This window comes from Ciconia boyciana, chromosome 16 (assembly GCF_034638445.1).
Source record: "Ciconia boyciana chromosome 16, ASM3463844v1, whole genome shotgun sequence".
Taxonomy (NCBI): domain Eukaryota; kingdom Metazoa; phylum Chordata; class Aves; order Ciconiiformes; family Ciconiidae; genus Ciconia; species Ciconia boyciana.
Window position 1 is genome coordinate 8,802,829 of NC_132949.1, and position 21,675 is coordinate 8,824,503.

General features: G+C 46.0%; 1 protein-coding gene across 1 annotated transcript in view; it reads right to left on the minus strand.

Moving 5' to 3' along the window:
• Positions 1 to 21,675, minus strand: part of UBE2O (ubiquitin conjugating enzyme E2 O) — a 67,175-nt gene that overhangs the window by 9,556 nt on the left and 35,944 nt on the right. Inside the window, exons 3-13 of the mRNA XM_072880845.1 lie at positions 16,575 to 16,685; positions 15,564 to 15,661; positions 13,992 to 14,055; positions 12,057 to 12,200; positions 11,288 to 11,397; positions 10,288 to 10,438; positions 8,953 to 9,455; positions 5,957 to 6,111; positions 4,338 to 4,450; positions 3,110 to 3,235; positions 1,819 to 1,908 (exon numbers count right to left, since the gene is read on the minus strand). Of these exons, the coding sequence (XP_072736946.1) occupies positions 1,819 to 1,908; positions 3,110 to 3,235; positions 4,338 to 4,450; positions 5,957 to 6,111; positions 8,953 to 9,455; positions 10,288 to 10,438; positions 11,288 to 11,397; positions 12,057 to 12,200; positions 13,992 to 14,055; positions 15,564 to 15,661; positions 16,575 to 16,685 (1,665 nt within the window). The remainder of the gene's footprint in view (positions 1 to 1,818; positions 1,909 to 3,109; positions 3,236 to 4,337; positions 4,451 to 5,956; positions 6,112 to 8,952; positions 9,456 to 10,287; positions 10,439 to 11,287; positions 11,398 to 12,056; positions 12,201 to 13,991; positions 14,056 to 15,563; positions 15,662 to 16,574; positions 16,686 to 21,675) is intronic.

Consider the following 21,675-nt stretch of genomic DNA (forward strand, 5'->3'; position numbering starts at 1 on the left):
TACTGCTTAAAATTCAGCTGGGACAATGAAGCCTAACCCAAGTTGCTGAATAAGCTCTTACATAAAATGTTCTCTTCCCCTTCACTACTGGAAGCTGAACCCACCCACACTCCGTCTAGCCTCACCTGTTATAATCACGCATTTGCACATGCTACGTCTCTCACGAGGTTTCCCTGCAGAAGCTTACAGGCATACTCCAGCTACGAGCTCCCACAAAGAAGCAGGGGAGCAAGAACAACTTTGTAAGGCTGTGTTAGGAGTTTCAAGATGGAGCATTTTATCCACAGGCTTCTGACACTTGAATGATGGCCCAAGAATCGTCTTAATCTTGCAAGATATGACCCCAGAGGCTAAAGCGCATGGACACTCGGTTGTCTTGTCAAAGCCTAGAACTGAACCAGCACTGTTCAGCTAGTCCTGTGCCACCCAGAGACAGGCAGCCAGCAGGGGTTAGCTGGGTTCAGCACAAGTGACTGCAGGCAGGAAAAGCCATCAAAACTCACTGCCCTCAAAGCTAATCCAAATCTGAGTTGGAAAGTTAATTAGCCAGTTATGCCATCTTTATTTTTAGAGCTGAGAAAGAGCACCCAGACAGCTCGTCTCTGGGCACATGGACAGGCATTGATAAATCACGGTTTTACCAACTGATAATTCACGCTCCTGACATTTCCCCAACTCCCATAATTACGCAGATGAGCAGAATCGAAGGGACTGGCGTGACACAGCAGGAGCTGCTGCAGAGCCCCAGCATCGCAGTGTGAGAACAGCCCTTTGTGGAGCACACATCAGACCTCCGATTGTGCCTGTGATCCAAGCACATGTGACAACAGGGGGAAGGGAGACAGCAGCCTGCTTTGTAATGCTCTAGTCCACTGCCATAGTGCAGGCATTGACTATTCTACTGTAATTAATGCAGAGCTGCTTGGTTTAAAAAGAAATCTTGATCGAGTGCTTTCTACTTGCAAACGCATCTCTGCAGCAGAGGCAGTGGTGTTCTCTGCCACAGTGACGGAGATGGGACCCTACAGAAGCAGGTCTTCTCTTATCTTTAGGCTGTCTGCCTTAATTTGAGGCAACAAGGAGAAGAGACATGGGATGAAACTGTACGTGGAGTAGTGAATAAGGTTACAAGACAGTACAACAAAAACTTAGAACAATGCAGAAGACAAATCAATAGGGTTAAGTGGATTACTGTGGCTATATCTACATTTTTAAGTTCGTAGTCAACTCCTTTCCCTCCCCACCCCAGGAAGAGATTTGGGCTTGATCCCTAGGTTAGCTAAGGTCACAGCTTGTGGCTCTAGTCCAGCTTCTGGGGGAGCTTCTTTAGCCAAAGAAAACACTATGGTGCCATTTCACAAGCAAGACAGAACAAGCAATTGTCTCTCAGCAGTGCCTTAGGTAGGCAATGCAGTGAACATGGGCTTAAGTCAGAACTGATGATCCCCGAGCTCTGCAACAAGCTCTGCAACCCCCTCTGCAAAGCAGCAGGTGCTGGAGGCCAAGAGCAGGGCTGTGGTCAGAGCTGTGAACATGCAGTGCAGCGTGTGAAGGAGCAACAGTCTGCCTATACTTTCCTGGCAGCATAATATTCTCTGTATTCATGGGGAGTGATGACAAATTAGTTGCCCAGTCCTCCTGACAAAGGATTTTGATGTGCTAACAGAAGTGGGAAGCCACCCTATCATATGGTAAGGCAGCAATAAACAGAGTAAAATTCCCTTACAAAGTGAATCTCTCTGCACCCAGGATTTAAAACCAAGACTTGTCACTCAGCTAAGGATTACAGAGATATCACGAGCTGGAACAGGACCTCACCTGAGGCAGAATGATAGTCTTGGAGTTATCAGCCCACACCACTTCCACTTTACTGCTGACATCCACGCGAGCCACCTGTCCGACCGATGGCTGTGGAAACAAGAGCAGTTTGTCAGTCCCTTTTCTTTCCCAGGCATTTCAGTGCAGAGCCAGGAAAATTTTGAGAAACAGATATTCCCCAGGTTGGAGACCCACCTAAAGTAATGATTGCAGCCTGCTGCAGAAGTGGCAGAAGTCCTGGGGTCCCATGCCCAGGGGGAGAAGAATCCTACAGATAGGGTTTCCATGAGAAACCCCACGACACTGCCACGGAGATGGGGAAAATTCCGCCCCCAAAACCCCCAAGGAGGAGAGGACCAGGAGGGCTGGTCTGTCAGCAGATCCTAACTTCTGATCAGGACCAGGGCCATTGCAGGGCTGTGGCCTTTCCTCAGGCAGCACCGCTGGGGTTGTGCCAGCAAGGCGACAGGACCTTCCCCTGAATCGGGCTGCCCTCTAGTGGGGTGCCAACAGCCGGCCCCTGTGCTCCGACACCCACCATCGTGGGCTCACAGCAGCTTCTCCCAGCAGAGAGTGTGCAGGCGTGAACAGACAAGTCACGGTTGGCACAGGGTGTGCACAGTAAGTAGCATCTCGCACTGGAAGAAGGTTATTTAGGTCAGCTGAGCAAGCTCGGGTGTGTTTCATGCTGCTGAAACTAGAACCGCAGTAAGAGCCACACTATACCTTTTAATCCTTTTTTAGGGCAGTCTCAAAAGCTGGAGATCTTCCCTGCACAGTAAGGAAGCCTGTTTCCTAGCAAAGAGTGTATCCTCTACAATATAAATTGTTCCCTCTTCCTCCCCAGGAGATCCATCAGCTCAACAAAATTAACACGTACATAATAACTCAGATAACCAGAACCCCAGTCTTCTGTTGCCAAGTGAAACTGGTTTCATGACAAATCCACCTTCGCTCTTGCTCAGGAGCCCACAGAATATCCTCATATTAGAAGTTACTCTGAAATCCTAAGCAAGAGTTTTATTAAAAACCCGCAGGCATATGTTCGATTCTTGTCTCATCTTTGTTCTTGTTTTGCCATACACTCTGTCACCAAGGTCAAAGGATTTCAAGGTTACATCTCCACCAGACTGATATGTCACTCATGACAGCAGGGGACACTGACACAAAACTAACAAGCTAGGGAGTTCCGGATGCCCGTGTGGGGCCTAAGGCCCTCGTATTGACTTTTTCAAGTGTCTCCACTAATACCTGGTGACAATGCAGTCACATAACTGTGCCCAGAACCTACCTCATCTTCCTTAGCTGTGGCTCCATCCGAGTTGCCAATGCGAATCACAATGTCAGTAGTGCGGAATCGAAAGTCTGGATGATCAGCAATATCATACACACTCACATCTTCCTCCTCCCCAATCAGCTGCATCGGACACAGAACGTGAACGTGTCAGCCCCAGGATGCTGCACTGACCTTCAGAGCACACCTTCAACACTTGAAAGTACTGTGTTACATTTTGTCAATTTTCAGTTGCTCCAACAGCCTGCAAGAAGCTGCTAATGTTCCTTGTCACCTCATCCTGTAGCACATCAATCAAGGCACAACAATGAAAGGAAGCAGATATTCTGACTCATCTGCTCACCCTCACCTTTACTTCAGGTTCCACGTCACTACGATCACGAGACATGCAAGAACAACATTTTATTCCCTTCTGAACACCCAGATTTCTCAAAGCAGTTCATTGGGGCCCAAAGGGTTAGAGTATACTTTTGAAACTATTCAAGGCACAGGAAATGGCTGACAAAAAATTTGTCAATTAATGGGAAACATCTTTCCTTTGATTTCTCCTGGAAGAATAGAGCTAGGAGCCCACAAGTAATGAGAAATGGGTAAAGCAGAGCACAATCCCAGGCCAGACTGATGTTCTGCTTCTGGATGTAAAGGGCCCTGCCCGGTTAGGACAACGTGGTCTCCCATCCTAAGGCAGAAAGCAGTACACCAGATTTGTGTGGTTCCAGTCCCCCTCTCATCTCCAACTAGACTGTAGTCTACCAAGACTCTGCAAAATACAGTGTTCCTACAAGCCCCGAGAAAAAGGTATTAGGCTGACAATAGGCAATAGTGCCTGGCAGAGGCAAGCAGGACAACATGCAATAGATTGATTCTCTTTCTGTGAACTAGCAAAGACATGGGAAGGAAAAATTCTTACAGTGAACTCAAGAAGTCAACTGTCTGTGACAACTTCAGCAAAAATCTTCATCCATACCAGAGCGTGATGTTGACTATGGGATGTAAACCCTCTGCTTGGTCTTTGCTGCCTTGCAGGCATCTACAAATATGAAGCGACACCACCTCTAGCCAAGTCTCCCAGGCCCAAAAGCACATTGCTGTTCCCTTCCTCAAGGACAAACTCCACTGCAGAGCTGACTCCCAGGCTTATCTATGTTTTTCTGTGAAGCTTGTGCTGTTTTGTGGCTGCTTTCTCTTAGCTGGTTCCAACAGGCACTGGGGCTCCTGCACTTACCTCCACATCATCGCCACTGGATTTCAACTTGAACCACTTCACGACACAGGTACGGCCAATATGGTCACCAGACTGCACGACTCCATATAATCCAGGGTCCTGGGAGCTCTGAGCTTTTGGTCGCAATGGTAGGGAAGAAAATAGACAAGTTAAGTGGAGGAGCACAGACTTTGCACAGCAACTGAGGCTGTCAGCTCCCAAGCTCTCACAGCTGAAACCTTCCATTTGTGAATGGCATGAGGAAAAACAGTTCTTCCTACACAGTCAAACTTGTACTCGACTAACAAGTTGCATTTTAATGGGGCATGGAGTGATGATAAAGTAAGATTATGTTGCATTGGACTGGGTGAACACGTTCACTTTGGGACCACTTTCAAGCTCTATCACCAAGAGAAAACACGCTGTCACCTTAGTGCTCTGCTCTCCAAATTAGCTCTGCACCAAGACTGCCAGAGTTTCTGGACAGGCTAGCTAAGAGCTCCCTGAGAGCAGCCCCAGCTGCCAAGCTCTTCATCTAGAAGTGTGCCACCCACAACAGTTTTGCTCCTCTGGAAAAATGGACTGGACAAAGGTGGAAGGCAGGTAGGATGCAGGCAGGCACACGTATGTATACACACACTGAGGATCCAACAGCACCAAAGCTGGGCCTGGACCACCTCTCTAGGCCTGGGCTGTTATCCAGCACACTGTTATCCAGACACCTTTCAGATTTATCTGGCTGACAAGATCCACCTCCCAGCATCCTTAGCAGGGGGATGCAAGGAACTGTGGGCATCCCAGACTGCTTGGAGACCATGTTTGACAGACACAGAGGAATACAGATTCCCTGAGGCCAAACTAGAATGGTAGAGCTAGAGCTGATGGATAACTTTAGTTTCCACAAACCATGTCTAACCCACAAGACCAGTCAGACTATTAGTCATCGGAAGTGGCCGCACAAAACAGCATTTTTTTTGCTAAGCCAGCTTCCCCTCTTCCCAATCTGACAGTATCTTGTGCTCCTCGCTGTTGAGGGTCTATCCCTGCTAGAACAGAAGAGGAGCTGAGAGCCAGATGGTGTGCCATCAGTATTTCGTATCCAAAAGGTGTAAGTCTCCTTGAACTTGTACTGTGACCCTCACTAGTGTCACCAATTGGTTTGGTGAAGAAAAGGGATGCAAAAAGATGCCTCTGGATCCCAAAACTCTCCAAGAAAAAAAATGGAGGGTCATGATAGGCAAGCCATACAGAGAAAGGAGTGCAAGTTGTTCATTTCTCCCCTTATTCTGCGAGAGCACTCAGAGCCGTTTGGCACTTTCAAGGAGAAGCTGGGCCACCTCTACTCTACAGAAATACTGAGAATCCTAGCTTTGTTCCTCGGCATTTATTCGTTTCACATCTTGCCTGTTGTCATAGTCCAACCTTGGTATGTAAATAATGGTTCTCCACTGACATTCATGTTAAGTCACCTGAATCACACTCTGTCCCTTGTTAGGCTCTTGTGCCTATCTCAAGTGAGTACCTCTAACAGCTACCATAAAAAGGGCTACAATTTACATTAGGAGATCCAGATCGAAGAATACTTCACAATTAAGAGCATGTTTGTTCCCCGAGGAGAGCATTGTTTTGACACCCAATACCTCTTTTGTCCACCACAAAATCCCCAGGGCAGAACTCGTTGTTGTCCAGATGGTGGACTGGAATCAGCTCATTGGAGCGAATGTTTGTCTCCACGGTGCCATCCTGCCACATCACGTCAGCTGAAGTCATTGTGGTCACCACTTCTACAGCAACCCTGGGAACACAGAAAGGCAACAAGTTACCAGAGGGAACATGCATGAGCACAACCAGAACGTGATGCTGCCAACATAAGGAATCAAGATGGATCTCAGCAACACAAGGGTACACATATCAGCAGGCTGGGAAGCAAGTCAGGAAACCCCATCTAGTCCCAGTGGAAGCAGCTACACAGCAGGCTTTGTTTTGACAGGTTCTCAATCACTGCAGATGTTACATTGCTGCAAGTCTATATTGCAGGAGGACTTACTTTCCAGGGAGCTGATGCTGAGCTCACTTTTATTCCTAGTGGAACAAATCAACATCTACTAGCACCCACTTTCTACCCCTGGCAGAGGCACAACAGGAGCTTTAAATACTTTGAAACTTAAGATCTTCTCCACTGAAGCACCTTCTAGCCTGGCAGCTCTGAGGAGTCTTTGAAGCTAGGAGCATGAGACTGGAAAGGAAAGACAAAGCAGCATCTATCTCAGCCCTTCCAGAAAGGGGGAAAAAAAAAAGGCAACACATTGAATGTGGGTAAAGCAAAAGGATTTTGTTTAAAAGAGACAAGACTCCTTCCCAGCTGTTCAAACACATACATGTGTGTCTGCAGCTCAGAAATGAAACCCAAACATGCAACAATGGACCACATGCTGGTACTCTGCTGTGGAGCTTGACAGAACTGCTTGAAGAGACAAGTTGCTTGGGGGAAGGAGGAACAGAGCTGCAGTCTAGCTGGACAGGCTCTTCTAATGTGCCCTCCACCATTTTCATGTCTCCTACAGCACAGAACAAATTGAATCCCACGCTGATTTTAAATTTTGCCTTTATTTTGTTGGCCAGGCCTTCCAGACCTAACACAAGTGCTGCATTTATGTTGGTTTCAAGTCAAATCATAAAGAATAGGCAAATACAACTGATTTCCTCCAGCACTGTTTTTATGAATGTCAAAGAAATATTTTTAAGTAGAAATAATATGAAGCTTCTAGTAGGGCCAGCACTCAACGGCATAAATTATCAGAGAAGGAAATCTGTAACAGGTCAAGTGTGGTGGGTGACATGCCAACAGATGGTTCCTTTGGGGAAGTGGGGGCATGTGCAGCTGAGGATGGAAGGGTGGAAAGGCAGGCCACCCAAGGAAACAATATGGTCCTGTCTCCAGTGCAGTTTATGCTGCTTCACAAACAAAAATCACGACTTGGCATTAGTAAAAATCCCTGTATATCCTCACTAAAAAATAACCAGAGGTCTGTGTGCTGCCTGGAGAGCTGCAGCAAGTCACTAAACGATGGTAAAGCCACATGCTGAGTTGGCCCCCTGCAGTCAGAGATGCCCATGAGCTGACACATCAGATCGGGTGACTAACTGCAGCAAGCCCATCCACCTTGCATTTCTCAGCAGTGCTTGGCAGCACACCTACTGATGGTCTCACCAGCTTCATCCAAATATTCAAACAGTGAAGACCCCTCATACTGAGCTGTGACCAGCTGCCACATATGCCCTTTAAAGTATCAGCTGGGTTTTCACATTCTGTGCTTAAAAACCTGTATTTCTTATTCTCTGTGACACGGTCATCTCTGCAAAGTGTTCCAACATCTGATCTCTGCATTTCCTTGTACGGAGCTGCCCAGATCCAGCACAGGCATCTCTTGGTGTTGTCACAGGGATTTATTCTCCCCACTGCCTGTATGGTGCAGAAAGCTAACAGGTTGACTAGCTAAGCTCTTCTTAGCAAAGCCTTTAGTGAAGTAGAGGCACTCAGCGGGGGAGTGAGAAGTGAAAAGTGAACTGAGAATCAGTTCCCAGGCACTCTAGCATGCACTCCCATTTTTTTTTTCCACTCGAATACTGCTGTGCTCATGTTTGTGACCTTCAAATCCAATTTCTCCAAAACCCACAAGGACTAAAGGAACAACTCCCCTTGCATACAGGCAAAGCTAAAATACCCAAACAAAATGTGAATGAAGTTCATGGCATTCTCTAACTACTTGATCCCTTGAATCCTGATAATGCAACTTTCCTGGGAGGATTCTCACATATTATCTGCACTAGTTAATTTCTGATGCAGGATCTGTATACAACTAAGTAGCCCGGGGAAGCCAGCAAGACAGGCTAGCCAGCTGTCAGATGTCTTTGCATGCCCTGAAAACAGTTTAAACATTCTCAAGTTAGGCAAAAGATAAAAGCTGCTGAGATCCAGTTTTATCTAGAAATGGGCAGATACATGCAATGCTCCCTCCCCCAGGCTACTGAAATAAATTCCTCCAAGGCTCTCAAGGAGTGCATTTTGTTCATTAAAAACCCAATAAGAAGTATACTGCTGGCAAAAGTTGCAGATCTCTCTCCAGAGCAGGGTAAGGAGAACAGAGACCACTGCAGTATGAACCCCTGCCAGCAAAGACCTCTGTGCTGATCTGCAGACAGCTCTCTGAGGATAAGCTGTCCATTCCTGCTAGCATGGTCTATCCTCAGCCTCTCTGCAGAAGCTGCCAATGACATAACCAATTAGTGTCATGTTTAAGCTCTATGATCTTTATTCACCTGTCTCTTTCTCTGCGTACAGAGTCTAGTACAGCACAGATATTCTGTCGATGCCCTGAGGCGTAGCTGAGATAGAATAGCATCAGTGTCACATCACGTGGCCCCACTTTCATCAGAAGCTGGACTGAGACCAAGCTGATTTCAACCAGGCCACTGCACAGTCTTCACAAGATAATCACTGTTGGTTACTACCAAGGGGTGTTCTAACATGAGGCATACCATCATCCTCCACCGAGGCTAAGGAGGTGGTTTACATCTGAGACCTTCTGTAAGGGATATTTTGGCAAGTATACCTGGGTTTGGAAATCCAACCCACCTGTCTCCTGGCTTAAACTCTCGTGAAATCTTGGTCTTCTTCTTCTTGTGCTTCCGCTTCAAGTTTTTGATGGAAAGAGGGATGCTCTTCTTGCGGCCAGTGCCACTACCACTCTGGGATGAGGCAGTGGAGCTAGCAGAAGAGGTGACAGAGCTGGTGTCATCAGTGTCATCAGCTGCCTCGTCATCAGCATCTTGCTCCATGGACTGAAGCCGGTAGTCTGACGACCCTTCGTCTTTCAGCAGAAAGGGAGGCTGCTGCTGTCGTGCTGCTGCTCCCCCTTTCTCCTTCCCTGTTTCTTCAGGCTGCTCCTCCTTTCTCTCCCCAGGGCTTGGTGCACTGTTGGAAGAGTCATCCAGCTCACACTTTGACCCAGGCTTAAGCTCTTCTGATTTTTGGTCAGCAGCTGCAGCAGACTCTTTGTCAGGGGCTTCACTGGTACCCTGAGACTCTGGGGAGCATGACATGATCTTCACTATCTGCTTCTTCAGCAGTCGCCTCACCTAGAGAAAGCAGACCTGGGTCAGACAACATGCCTGTACACTCAGCAAGCTGCCAGCCATCCTGGGGAATGGTTAGCTTTGTACACAGAGAAAAACAACACCCCACAGGCCTCTGCACATTTCACCTGCACTGGAATACTCTGCGAACCAGCATCTCACCACTGCTCTACTCAGGAGCAAATACCAGCCAGTTCCCAAGCAGCACTGGACTAGGCCAAGGAAAGTGAGTTTTGCTCTTTAAGGTTATTTTAAGTACATTCTAAACTTTTTGTTATGGAAAGTCACAAGAGGCTGCACAAGTTAATCTATGTAACAGACACAGCTATGCAGGGAGGTCAGCATCCACACTGCTGATATCCTGTTATTCTAGGAACACCGCTGCTCTACAGACAGCATGTAGAAATCATAGCATGACTCATTTGGCCTAGGAGGCAAAGACTTCTTTCTTGTCTCATTGTAGCAAGGATTTAACTGTTCAAGTTCAGCTCCATAAGAAACCTGAGGTCATGCTAATGAAAACGACATGTGTAACAGTCCCGGCTGTCACAGCACACCAGCTCTGACAAAGCTTGACCCCTGCAAGGTGACACCTCTATGTTCAACGTCCTGTTCATGTTCTCTTGTGGCATTAGCTGCATGCTTCACCCAGTGCAGCGAGACTGCTGTACAAGGTGACTTCGCTGCTGGCAACAACAAGCCATTACTCTTTACAACAACCACTTCAGGAGTCACATTTCAGACCACATGACTACCAGGAAGATTTCTGCTTTAAAAGCCACAGCGACCAGAAGTGCTTAGAGAAGTCAATGCCTCCCTTGACCCCTCAACTCACCTTTTTGGCAACTGATCCTTCACCCAGGACACAGTTCCTCTCGGGGCATTCACAGGTAATTTTTGCAGGTTCCACTTTGTCTGGGAACACATAGAGGCACCTTTCCCCAAGCTGCCTTTGGGCATGGTCAAAGCACCCCAGACGCTTCACCCTGGTAGAACAGGAGGACAGTCATGAGCAAAGTGCAAAAGCAGTAACAGAACCTAGCAGCAACCAGGGCCTTCCCATGGCTGGCATGACCTCATGCCAGCGGCACTTTTTCTGGGGTGGTAGAAGCCAACACCACACCAAATCTTTTCCAGGCACACAACTCTAAAGGAGGAGTGGGAAGCCTCACACAGGCACTGGGTGGGGATTTAAAAGGTTTGGGTAGGACATCAGTCACTCCTCTCCCTCTAGCTCCCCCTCCCAGAGACAGCTGCCAAGAGACGTTTGAAGTTGGCACTGGTTTTTTTGCTGTCATCCCAGAGCTCCTCTCCTCCAGCTTCCTTATGAGCTCCAGGCAGGAACTACACTGCATTGTGCTATTACTCATCTAACTTTTCTTTCTGAATTTTCTCCAGCCCGTTTTGCAGCTGCAGCCTGCAGAGGGCACCAGATGCTCCCTCAGCATCAGTCTGGGTCCAGAGCAGGACACCTTAGCTGCCTATTGCACACACACAGTTAAAAGATGCAGCCTGCTCCAGACACAAGTGGAAGGACAAGGGAAGATGTGAGCTGTTGCCAGACACCACATTCCTCTATGCACTTGTCAGCTGGAGAGTACTTGGAGAGGATTGGTGAGATGCTAGCCCCTGTACTGGTAACTCAAGTGTCTGCTAAACTAATTTGGAAGCTATTCTCTCACATTTTTGAAACTCTGGAATATACAGGCATACAACAAGGAGAAAAACCCACTGGAAACAGCAGTATTGTGTCTAATCAGTTGGTAGGCATGTCACCCATAGTCTGCACAGGCCCTGGGTGCTGGGAGTGAAAAGGGGTTTTCAACTGATCTCACCTGGACAGGTTCTCCTGGCTGATTACCGAGGGAGGAGGGCTCACACTGTCAGTACCTCCAGGACAGAAGCTTTTAGTGATCCAAGTAACCTTTAGTTCTACCACCTGTACCTACAACATAAAAAGAGAGAAAGCAATTTAATTTTTCAGAAGTTTTCCTAGACCGGTGTCTAGGATCTGAATGCACAGGAAAGCGGCAAACCTGCTTTTATCATTTAGGTGCAGTTTTTAGGCCAAGTGCAGTTTTACCACATCCAGGACCACTACAATGCTCCCGTAGCATGGCTCTTGGTAACACCAAGAGCTTCTACAGTTTTCAACTTCAAGACAGACGACATCTGGCTTGGGAAGGAAGCTATAGTACATACAAAACAGCGGTCCAATGTCACAAAGAGACATGCTAATGGACTTGGAGCTGCTCCCTCTTTCAGCAAAGAGTCAGCAATGTTTCTCCCTTTTTGGATAGCATGCAACATTAAGTTTCAATAGAAGAGGTGCTTCTACTACCCTAATGATCAGCAGTACTGGCCTCTAAGTTTATTGGCACATGATCACCTTACAGGGTGCTGGCAGGAACCCTTGCAAGTAAAAGCCAAGCCACACTCAAAAGTCCTGTCAGTCCACAATGAGGAATTTGTCACCTCAGAAGAACAGAGCCACAGTGCATTTGCTCTTGGAAGGTTACCATGGCAAGCTGACTCCGCTTCAAAACGCCAGCCAGGGACCATTCTGTGCAGAAGGTGGCCATGTGTCAGCTTGTCAGTCCTTACCTCTTCCACCACCACTCTGAACTTGCTCTTTGTGCTCAGAACAGGCTTCACACCCGAGAGCCACTGCACACTGGAGAAGACTTTAGAAGGCCCGATGAGGACTTGCCCAGGATAAAAGCCATATGAATCATCAAAGAAGAGACCCTGTTGGGGAAAGGGAAGGGAAAAAAAACAGCATAAAGGACTCTTGCTATTAAGATTTAAGATTCCAGCATTTCTCTTCTCTCATTCGTGATCAGTAAGATTAACCATAAAGGAAAAGTCTGCAAGTTGCCCATCTCTTAAAGCTCATTCCTCTCCTGAAGTCAGCCCAGCAGTTCCTATAGCAACCCATTCTGTCACACATCTGAACTGGACTATGACTCAGTGAGGGAGAAGCAAAGGTACTTGGAGGAAACAAAAGATGTGGATTTCCACACAAATATTCTCAATAATGAGGTAGCCAAGGTGGGCTGAGTCCTGAGCAAGGACACCCATCTCTTTTCCATGTTCTAATTCAAGCACCTACAGCTTTCAGAACCAGAGGATGCCTGCCTTCACTCCTCTGCTTGTCAAATTAAGTTTGTAAGTATTACTCCTGTCTTAAGTGGATTAGTTAATATGACAGTTCTTTGAAAACAAAACAGGATGGTAAACACAACAATTGCTGTCCTAGAGCTCTTTCTCACAGCTATTTAGAGTGGCTTGATGAGCCGAAGATTCAGAACGTGGGGGCGGACACAGCAGTTTAGGGTAGATAAAATACTGAGCACAAAACTGTACCGAGTCTTGTAATTTGTCAGAAAGGATAAGAGCAGCATGACAAGATCTAAGTCAGGTAAGTATCCAACACACAGCAATTCTGAGTACAGAATCAAGAGTAACACTGGAGACAACTCATGTTTCAGACCAAACCGCAAGTCTCCAGAGGACTATGTACACTTTAAAGGCAGCCTGACTCAAAACAAGGTATCTCAAAATTGGATACCCAGAAGCTGGATGCTGCTACAGCATCCATTTAGCAAGCAGAAAACATACTGCACAACCCAAAGCAGCAGAGACTAAGATACTGGAGAATATCTAGCAACAGACCGCACCTTTTTTGTACAGAACAAGAAAACCACAGCAGCACATCCTATTAAACTGATATTCCATTTACTCTTCAAGAAACAGGCATCACATTTTAACAGAAGTACAGTTTTAGATCAAAGGGACCTTTGCTTTGAAGGCTGGGAAGGATAAGGGCTGACTGCATTGCTAGTTCCTAAGAATTACACGCCATTCTCAGTCAAATCCCAATACCACTGCCAGGAGTGCAGGAAGGCCCTACTGATGCTGTTTGGAAGAACAAGCAAGCTGTTGTCAGCCTTTGAAGGTGAGAGGTTAGACCCCATCATCACACAGGGAACTCTATGTTTTACCCAAAAGCTAGCCCACCACGTGATGGGGAAAGTGCCAGTATGGTGGCAGGTCTCCATTCAGAGAATGCGACGGACTACAATAGCAAGAGGGACAGTATTTTACATGATCTGGAAACGTGCTTCTAGCAGAACACCTTTTAAACAATATGCCCTTTTCCAGAAGGGGAACAATTTTGAAAGCATTAAATGGAGTAAAAGCCTTTTCAAGCATGTACAGATATAATAAGCAGACAGTGAACTGCCTTGATATCAGCCATCTGACTGCACGTTATGCAAGTTGTTTGCAAAGAAAGCAGCTGGATATACCAATTGTAATATGTCCTCAAAACCTGCTCATTACTATCATTACCTTTAAGCTACATCCTGTTACACTTACTTCAAGTGAAGATCTAGTGAAGTGTTTTTCAGCTGTGATGCATCGTTTAATTTTTAGGATTAATAAGTGCCTATGGTTTTGCCTTCCTCCTCCCTCCTGCACAAAAAGCTTACAAGATGAAGTTGATCAAAAAGACTCTCAGGAGAACCAGAAGCTCACCGAGTCACTGACGTGAGGACAAACGTCATACAGCTTGGCTCCATCTTCTGTGCTCATAGAACACCTGGAAAACAGACAAGAGAGACGGTTGCATTTCCAGAGCCATCCATCTCAAAAGCAAACAGCACCAAATTAACTGACACTGCCTGAGCAGGTCTGTCCATGTGCCCAGCAGTATAGCGCTGAGCCTTTATGGCCCACAGCAAAACCGGTTGTAGACAAGCTATAAAAGCACTGCCTGGTATTTAAAGGTTCCCTTCAGCACGTAAAAAAATAATAATTAAGTAATATGCAGGGTGCTGGACAAGAGTTGTCTGCTGCAAAAGTCCCATTTGTTATTCATACCGACACTGGAACCCAAAGGCAATTTGGGTATACTTGCTTCAGTAACAGCTTCATTTCCAGAGTGAGTTCTGGTGAGATTTCAAATGATTCATTAGGAAGAGATTTTGAAAACAGTTACCTCATTTTACATAGCTATGCATGAGCTGGTAACAGAAACCAAGCAAGGTTTTAAATTGCACCAGTAACTGCAGGCGATACAGATAGAGAAGTGTAGCTATTTTTCACTCCCAGTTTAACATATGTGTAAGAGCTTTTCAGTCTGGGTTAACCAAAAGCTAAAACAATCAAAATCACAGACGCATCCACCAATCATCTGTTACAGCTCTCACATTACTCACTTCTCTTAGAAAGACTCAGAGCTGGCTGCAGGGCTGTGGGTTTTTTTTTTTTTTTAAAACATCAATGTCAACACTCAATTTACAAGACAGATGGGTTATCCCCCAGCTGCCAGGCCCATAAGCCTCTTGGCCCTCCACTGGTTCCTTCCTTCCTTTTCAATAACAAAGTTTCTTGGACAAGACAGTAACAGAGTGAACATAGCGAGTTCAGATGGTTTGAGTTCTCAAGTGTACTGTCCGACACGCACAGGGAATAGAATTCAGATCCTTCTGCTGGCTTTGCAGAACTACAGAGCAAGTTAACCAGATATGTCTTTCAATATCTCTGGTTAAATCTCTCTAGAGATATGACTTTAGATTATGTCTTCATTGAAAAAACATTCCTAATACAGTTGCAAATAACAGTGAAAATAAAGCAGTGCTGTTCAGTCTTGGGCTGCTTTTTCATCTTTGATGAAAACCACTAGCCTGCAGGTTTCTACACTTCCACAGACGACTTTTTTTTTTAAGCTAAGAATCCTCCCCTCCCTGCATCTCAGTGAAGGTATGCACTCCTACTGAGAAAAAGTCTGGCATATGCAATCTATCTTAAACAGCCACTTTTCCAGGGGAAAAGTGCAGCTTAAAAACCAACATACTTTAGTACTAGAGGACTGGTCTGCTGGGATTGAAAAAAAAATTGTCATGTTTCAGACAACAGCTTTTCCAGAGGGTGACCAGTGAATCTCGATGTTTTGAGAGAAAGATGTATTCTTACTCTACATCTGAAGATAATCCAAGCAGATGATATATCAGTATGCAAATGAGAAGCCCAGCCTGTTTCTAGTTCTCCCAAAATACATCAGGATTGTGAAACCCAAGGCGGACAGTCTTCAACAGAAAGAAGTACCTGGCTCCATTGGAAAGCTTGAGGATGACTTGGTTCTTCAAATCATAGACCTTGCCCAGCCAGCAGTCATAGGCTATGTAGTCACCATACATGAAAGGCTATGAAGAAAACAGGAAACAAGCCTTATGAACATCAACCCTTGTACTTTGAGCCATCAAGTAAGTCCTCAGACAATGCAGACTGGATAGCAATCTCAAAGGGATTTATGACAGCAACTGCAGATCTCACTGTAAACTGGAATAAATGTACATTGAAGAGTTTGCTTGACAGTCAGCACATAGCCTGGATTCTCCAGTTAAACAGCTCGGGCTTTCTGGGTTTTTCTCCCTGGATTTTAAACTTGCTAAGTCGCACTTGCCTTCAGCCAATACTGACAATTGATTTTTATTACTGAGCCTAATATTCCATCCCAAGCAGAGAAGCCTGTATCCCACTGCCTTTCCACAAGCTGTTTCTTGAGAAGGGTTGTGACACTCCTGCTCTTCACTCCCAAATTATCTTTTTCTCAGAGGAAAAAGAATTATGAAATCCTATCCCACCTGGTCTCTGGAAATCACCCACCCACTCGAGAAGGAGAACCAGGTACATTTCAGACTATTCCAGCTCAACAGAAAGATACTTGACTCCTCTTAGCATTTTTATAGCCTGTTTAAACAATTACAATACTGCAGCTCAGAAGCTCTGCGCCACTGCCATGAGCTGCCCCAATCAGGTCATCACACCAGCCCATCTCAATGCAGAAGTTCTCACACAATTTAATGTCAACCTAATCCTCAAAGTCAATCTGGTCTCAGCAATGCGATCAGAAACACAGAACAGATGGGGAGACGAGGCGATGCTGCATCATCTTCTTCCAGGGAGGATGCTTTCAGTAAGTTTAAAATAAAACCAAACCGCAGATGCATCTTGCACAATATGGACGCCTCCCTTGCATGTGTTACTTGGAATACAGCAGCATCCCTCCAAACCACCAAGCCCTGGCTCCCACGTGTATTTTGGCTGTATTCTCACCCAGATATGTTGCAGGTCTTTGCTGTTGACGGGGTAGAGGATGCAGTTGGTTCCTACCAGCTTCACAGCACACTCTATGTTGACATCAATTACAGTCCCACACTGGCTGTCCTGAAAACACAAAAGAGAAAAACAGTTTATCACCTAGGGAAGGTCCTACATACACACATACGTGCTCTGTGTACAGATGGGAAGTGCAGAGACAAGTCTCAAGAGTAAACCCACCTCATACCTTTCAGGCCCTCTTTCTGAAGGGGCATTTCACATGACCCTGAGAACTCAGAAAGTGACATCACTATTAAAGACCTGCAGTGTTTTCTTCCCAGTTAAAATTTGCAATGGCTGCTAATGCAGCAGCCCAGAGACTCCTGCATCTGGTCAAATAAGACCACACTATGTCAGATGATTAGCATTTACTTGCTTTAAAATCTGCCTGGCTCCTTGGTCTATCCAACTGAGATGATCTCTGCAACTCCATAGGACTGTCCTGCAGGTACTTCCCTAAGCCAGCAAAGGCAGGAGTAGATCATCAAGCCCAGCACACAAGGGAAAACCTTTAAAGCTATCTGTGACTTCTCATGTAAAGTTTGATTTTGCAGGACAATATAAATGGTCTTCAGTTGCTGCCATACTAAAAAAAAATCTGGCACCTTTCATCAGATTTCAAGGTTTCAAGCCAGATAATTTACAGTTGGTCCAATTACGAGATGGTTGTCATTATCTCCCTCACTTTTTAGCAAAGTTTTAATCTTTTTTGTCCCCAAGAAAATAATGCATGCTGTCAAGAGCCTTCTGGGGATAGTTTGGCAGGGAGCACACAATATGCACATTGCTTACACATATGGCGGAGGCCTGCAAGGAAGGGCTGCTAACCCAAACAGCGTCAAATGCGGCAGCTGCCCTGGCCTCCTGACAGCTGGGACAATCGATACTCTTATTTATTAAAGACCACAAGTCCATTATAAAAGCTGACTGAGGGCCAGCATGACAAATGCCCTGGTATCAGCAACTTCTGAAGCTGTCCTTATCTCAAACATCAAGGTCTCTGCTCCAACAGGACTTGAGCATTACACTTGAAGGGCTTACACCCTGCGAGAAGTGTATTTTTTTGCTCAGTCCACTTATAAACGTGCTCTTCTTTTGACCGCATTAAATACTTCCACAAGGCTTTCACTCAGAGCCCTGGGCAGCCCTTTTGGGAGTTCAAGGAGTTTGTTGGCGCTCAACTCATCCAGTCTCATCTTGGGCACTGGTAGTTAGAGCACAGACACCCTACAGGCACCTGCAGTCCAGGACAATTCCTGGACAGATTGCTCAGGCCGTTTGGCTGGCTTGCTTTCCACCTGCCTGCTGCAAGTCCTCTTCCTCACATCACACAAACCCTGTGCTCGTCAGCCCCACCGCTCCCGAGGAGGCTGTGATGAGCAGAGTGGGTCCTGCCCCACACATCGTCCAAGCACAGCTGTGCCAGCATGGCCAGGAAGGCTGGGAGAGCAGGGCCAGCAGAACCCAAAGCAGCAAGGGGCTCGTTCCCTCCAGCTGCTCCACATACTACTCCCTTTTCTTTCTAGGAAGGCTGGAAAGCAAAGGGAGCCTTTCCCAGCTATAGCTCCATCATGACAGACAGCAGCTAAGCCTAACATAGCTTGCAGCCTGCACAGGCTGCCAGGAAAGAGTCCAGCAGAGCTGTACCATAACTCTCACCTGTAAAGGGTTTGCCAGAACTACACCGGATCCACAACAGCTGCTGCCAGCATGATTCAAGCTGTAGGATGAGCAAGGCCTGCTCAGAAGAGGCACATGCTCAAAATGCACAGCTTCTGAAGGCCAGAGCACAGCCACCTACCCTGCTTTTCCTCCAGATTAAGGTAAATTAAGTATGCCCACTCCATCCTCTGCCTGTGCTTTGCAGTTCAGGCTCTGTGTTTTAGATTTCTTACTAGTCAGAACCAAAAAAACCTCAAGAAACAAATCCCTTGCCCTACAATGAGCATTTCAGAATTAATTTTTCCTCTATCAGCAGCCAACATGACAGCAGCTGAAACATACAATCGAACACCTGCAGTTCCTGTGGATCACCTTGTCTCTGGGCCTAAACATCCTCTTGTATTGAAGGTGAAAGAATAACAAGTAATTAAACCAGGACTGGGGCGACTGACATATACCAAGACCCCCTGCACATTCTCTAAGTGACAGCTTCCCCATGGAGAAGGTGCCTGCACCACCCTACAAGCCTGCCTCCCATCTTACACAGCTGGGTGCCACCTAGTCACAGGCAAGAGCACCAGGTTTAGTTCAGCTTGCTTCTCCTTCCAGTTGCAAAACACTTGAGCAAGCAGAGAGCACTGTCTGTGGTTAAGAAAGCAGAGATCAATGTTGCGAGCAGCCCCAGAAGCTACAGGGCTGTTGAGTCACAGCTCTCCTCCCTCACCTGCCACTGAACCTTTGTTTATTATGAGTTTATTTATTTCACTGTCACATGAAACATTAGCTTGTGACAGGGGAGGCAGATTTGCAGGCCGAGGGGTTCTGCTGAATCATTCTGAGATTATACCAGCACTCAGCAACGCAGTCCCAGAATGAGAAGTCGCCAACTGGTCTCGTCTTCCAGGGCGGGTCTACAGCCAGAACATGGCTCTTCACCAGCCTGCTCAAACACAACTGCCCATCCTGTGCATTAGATGCTCCCATTAAAGGAGGGGCCAAATGGAATGAGCTAACATTTTACAGTTCTTTTACAAAAGTCAATTTCCATCAACTCCAACAGCAGAGCTGGAAAAGGGAGGTGACTGATCTTCGTTAGAGGAGTCGATGGGTTCAAGCCCCACTCACACCAGAATTAAGTGCATTCTCTAGACTTTCTTCCTGCTTCTTCTAGTACCCTGACAGCATGCACCATGTTGGAGATACTGAGTATTTAAGCAGTGAATGGATGGAGAAGTGACTCTTTTCCTTCCCCACCAGAGACAAGGCTTTAAGGCAGATCTGCAAACTCCCATCTGAGAGAAAAGCAGTTCAGCAAGTGTAGTCTGCAGTCCCACATCTCCTACCTCCCATCCTTCTACTCTTGGCCTCGACACTCTGTTTTCTAATAAGGGCATCTTTATTCCACCCTCTTATTCCTTTATTTAAAAGCCACAGCATAGCCCAGTACCCTTTGAAGCAACAAAATCCAGGTGTCTGACAGATTACAGACCTACTTCTGTAATCTTTCCCCCAAATTAGGTTATCACCTGGAAAAATGAGCTCTGCCACTGTCACCACTTCTCATCCAGCTGGATTAGACTTACAGGCCCAACTGCATTCAGACAAAGTGATCTCATTTTATGCATTACCTCCTGAAGCAGTCTTTCCCCACATTCAGTGCTCGATGAGAAGCACATGAATTTGAGTCAGCTCTCTTCTCTTGAGGAAGAGAGGATTTCAAGTCCTTCCCGCTCAAGGTTAAAAACAAGCCCCAAGAGAGTGTGGTGAATACAGAATAAGTTCCACATTGTGCATTTGCCAGGCCAACTGGTGCAGGGCAACCATCCCACATCCTGAATTTGGCAGGCTGATGCTTGCAGATTTTCTATTTTAAATGCTTTTCTAATTTTTGGAATACATCTGATTAACAAGTGAAGGTTTTCTTTGGGGTAGAAGGGGTTTCTTTCATTTACCACTGACACTTAGAACATATTTGAGGGCAAGGTGAAGTATAAGTTGTCTTCAGATTTCCTATGCTTTTGACTAGAGGGGAGAGAAGAAACAGTTATACCCTCACCATTCCATCAATTAAAAAAAATGAAGTTATCAGCCACTAGTACAAATGGTCAAGCAAAAGCCAGTGTTTAAAAATGCAAACAGACAATAAAGGAGCATGCAAGACAACTGCTGGGCAATGTACCTACTGATACATGTGCAGCAAGCCAGAGAAGCCAATTTCTGTTCAGATGAGTATGGAAATTGCAAACAAAAGCAGTACATCCATGTTTGCCAACAGGAGAACAACTTGCTGTCCTGAAAGCTTAAAATTACTTTAAGAAGCATTGGAGAACAAACAGTTGAGAGGCAGGACTCAAAGCATCCCTCTGAGCAAGAAGAATATACTACAGAGTCCAGCTGTGCCAGGTACAACAGCATGAACAGCTGATATTTCAATTTGCTAGCAGTTCTTTGTTTTGGATTGAAACGCTTTCATAAAGCTGCAGTTTTAGTAAGATATGTTGACTCCAAATTTCCATTTCAAACAACAATTACATTTCTTAAGAAAATACTTTGTTTCAGCATTTTTCAAATTACCCTTCACGTTTTTTTCCCTTTTCTTCTCTTTGGAACATTCTGTGAAAAAGGGGTGGGTTTACTTTTTTTTAATTGACAAAAAGGCTTTATTTAAAAAAACAAACCACCCAGGTCAGAGAACGGCCTTCCCCATCCCTGCACCAGGCTGCACACCATGTGGTGCAACTGCAGCACAGTTAGTAGCCAGCTGCCTGCTTCATCACAACCTTGGTAGCCACATTGCTGGAAGCAAGTCAAGAGAAGATACAGGCGTGCACATGGCAGGCCATATGGCTCGGGGTTATAGGTTAGGTGTGAGCAACAGCAAGAAATTGCCAACCTAGCTAATCTCCTAAAGAGACCACATCCCATCTGATAATCAATCTGAACAACGCTCCCAGTATTCCCGACACAAACACCCAAATCCACTCATCTCTGACAAGCACAAATGCTGTACAACTAGAACACAATGACTAGGACTTAAAATAGTATCCAGGAAAAGTAAAGGTAATGATTCTAGGCTGCTGATTAAGAACCAGCTTGCTTCCTGCTGACCTAGCTGTGTCAGATGCTTCAACGTATGTCTTGTTTCAGTAATGTTGGGATTTGTTGTATTTCTGGGAGAAATTGGACAAGATGGTGCTCACTGTAGATTGAGAGGAATCCCTGAAAACATTTCCTCCAAATTCTCTACCACAGCACGCCAAAAGGCACACAGCAGCAATGTGATCTACCTCCACTCCAGCCTCCCTGTTAGGTCCAGGAGAGCAGGTCCATACTCCCCACATCTCAGAATGGATTGATTTAAAACTTAAAGGATGGCAGGATAGACAAAGCTTCT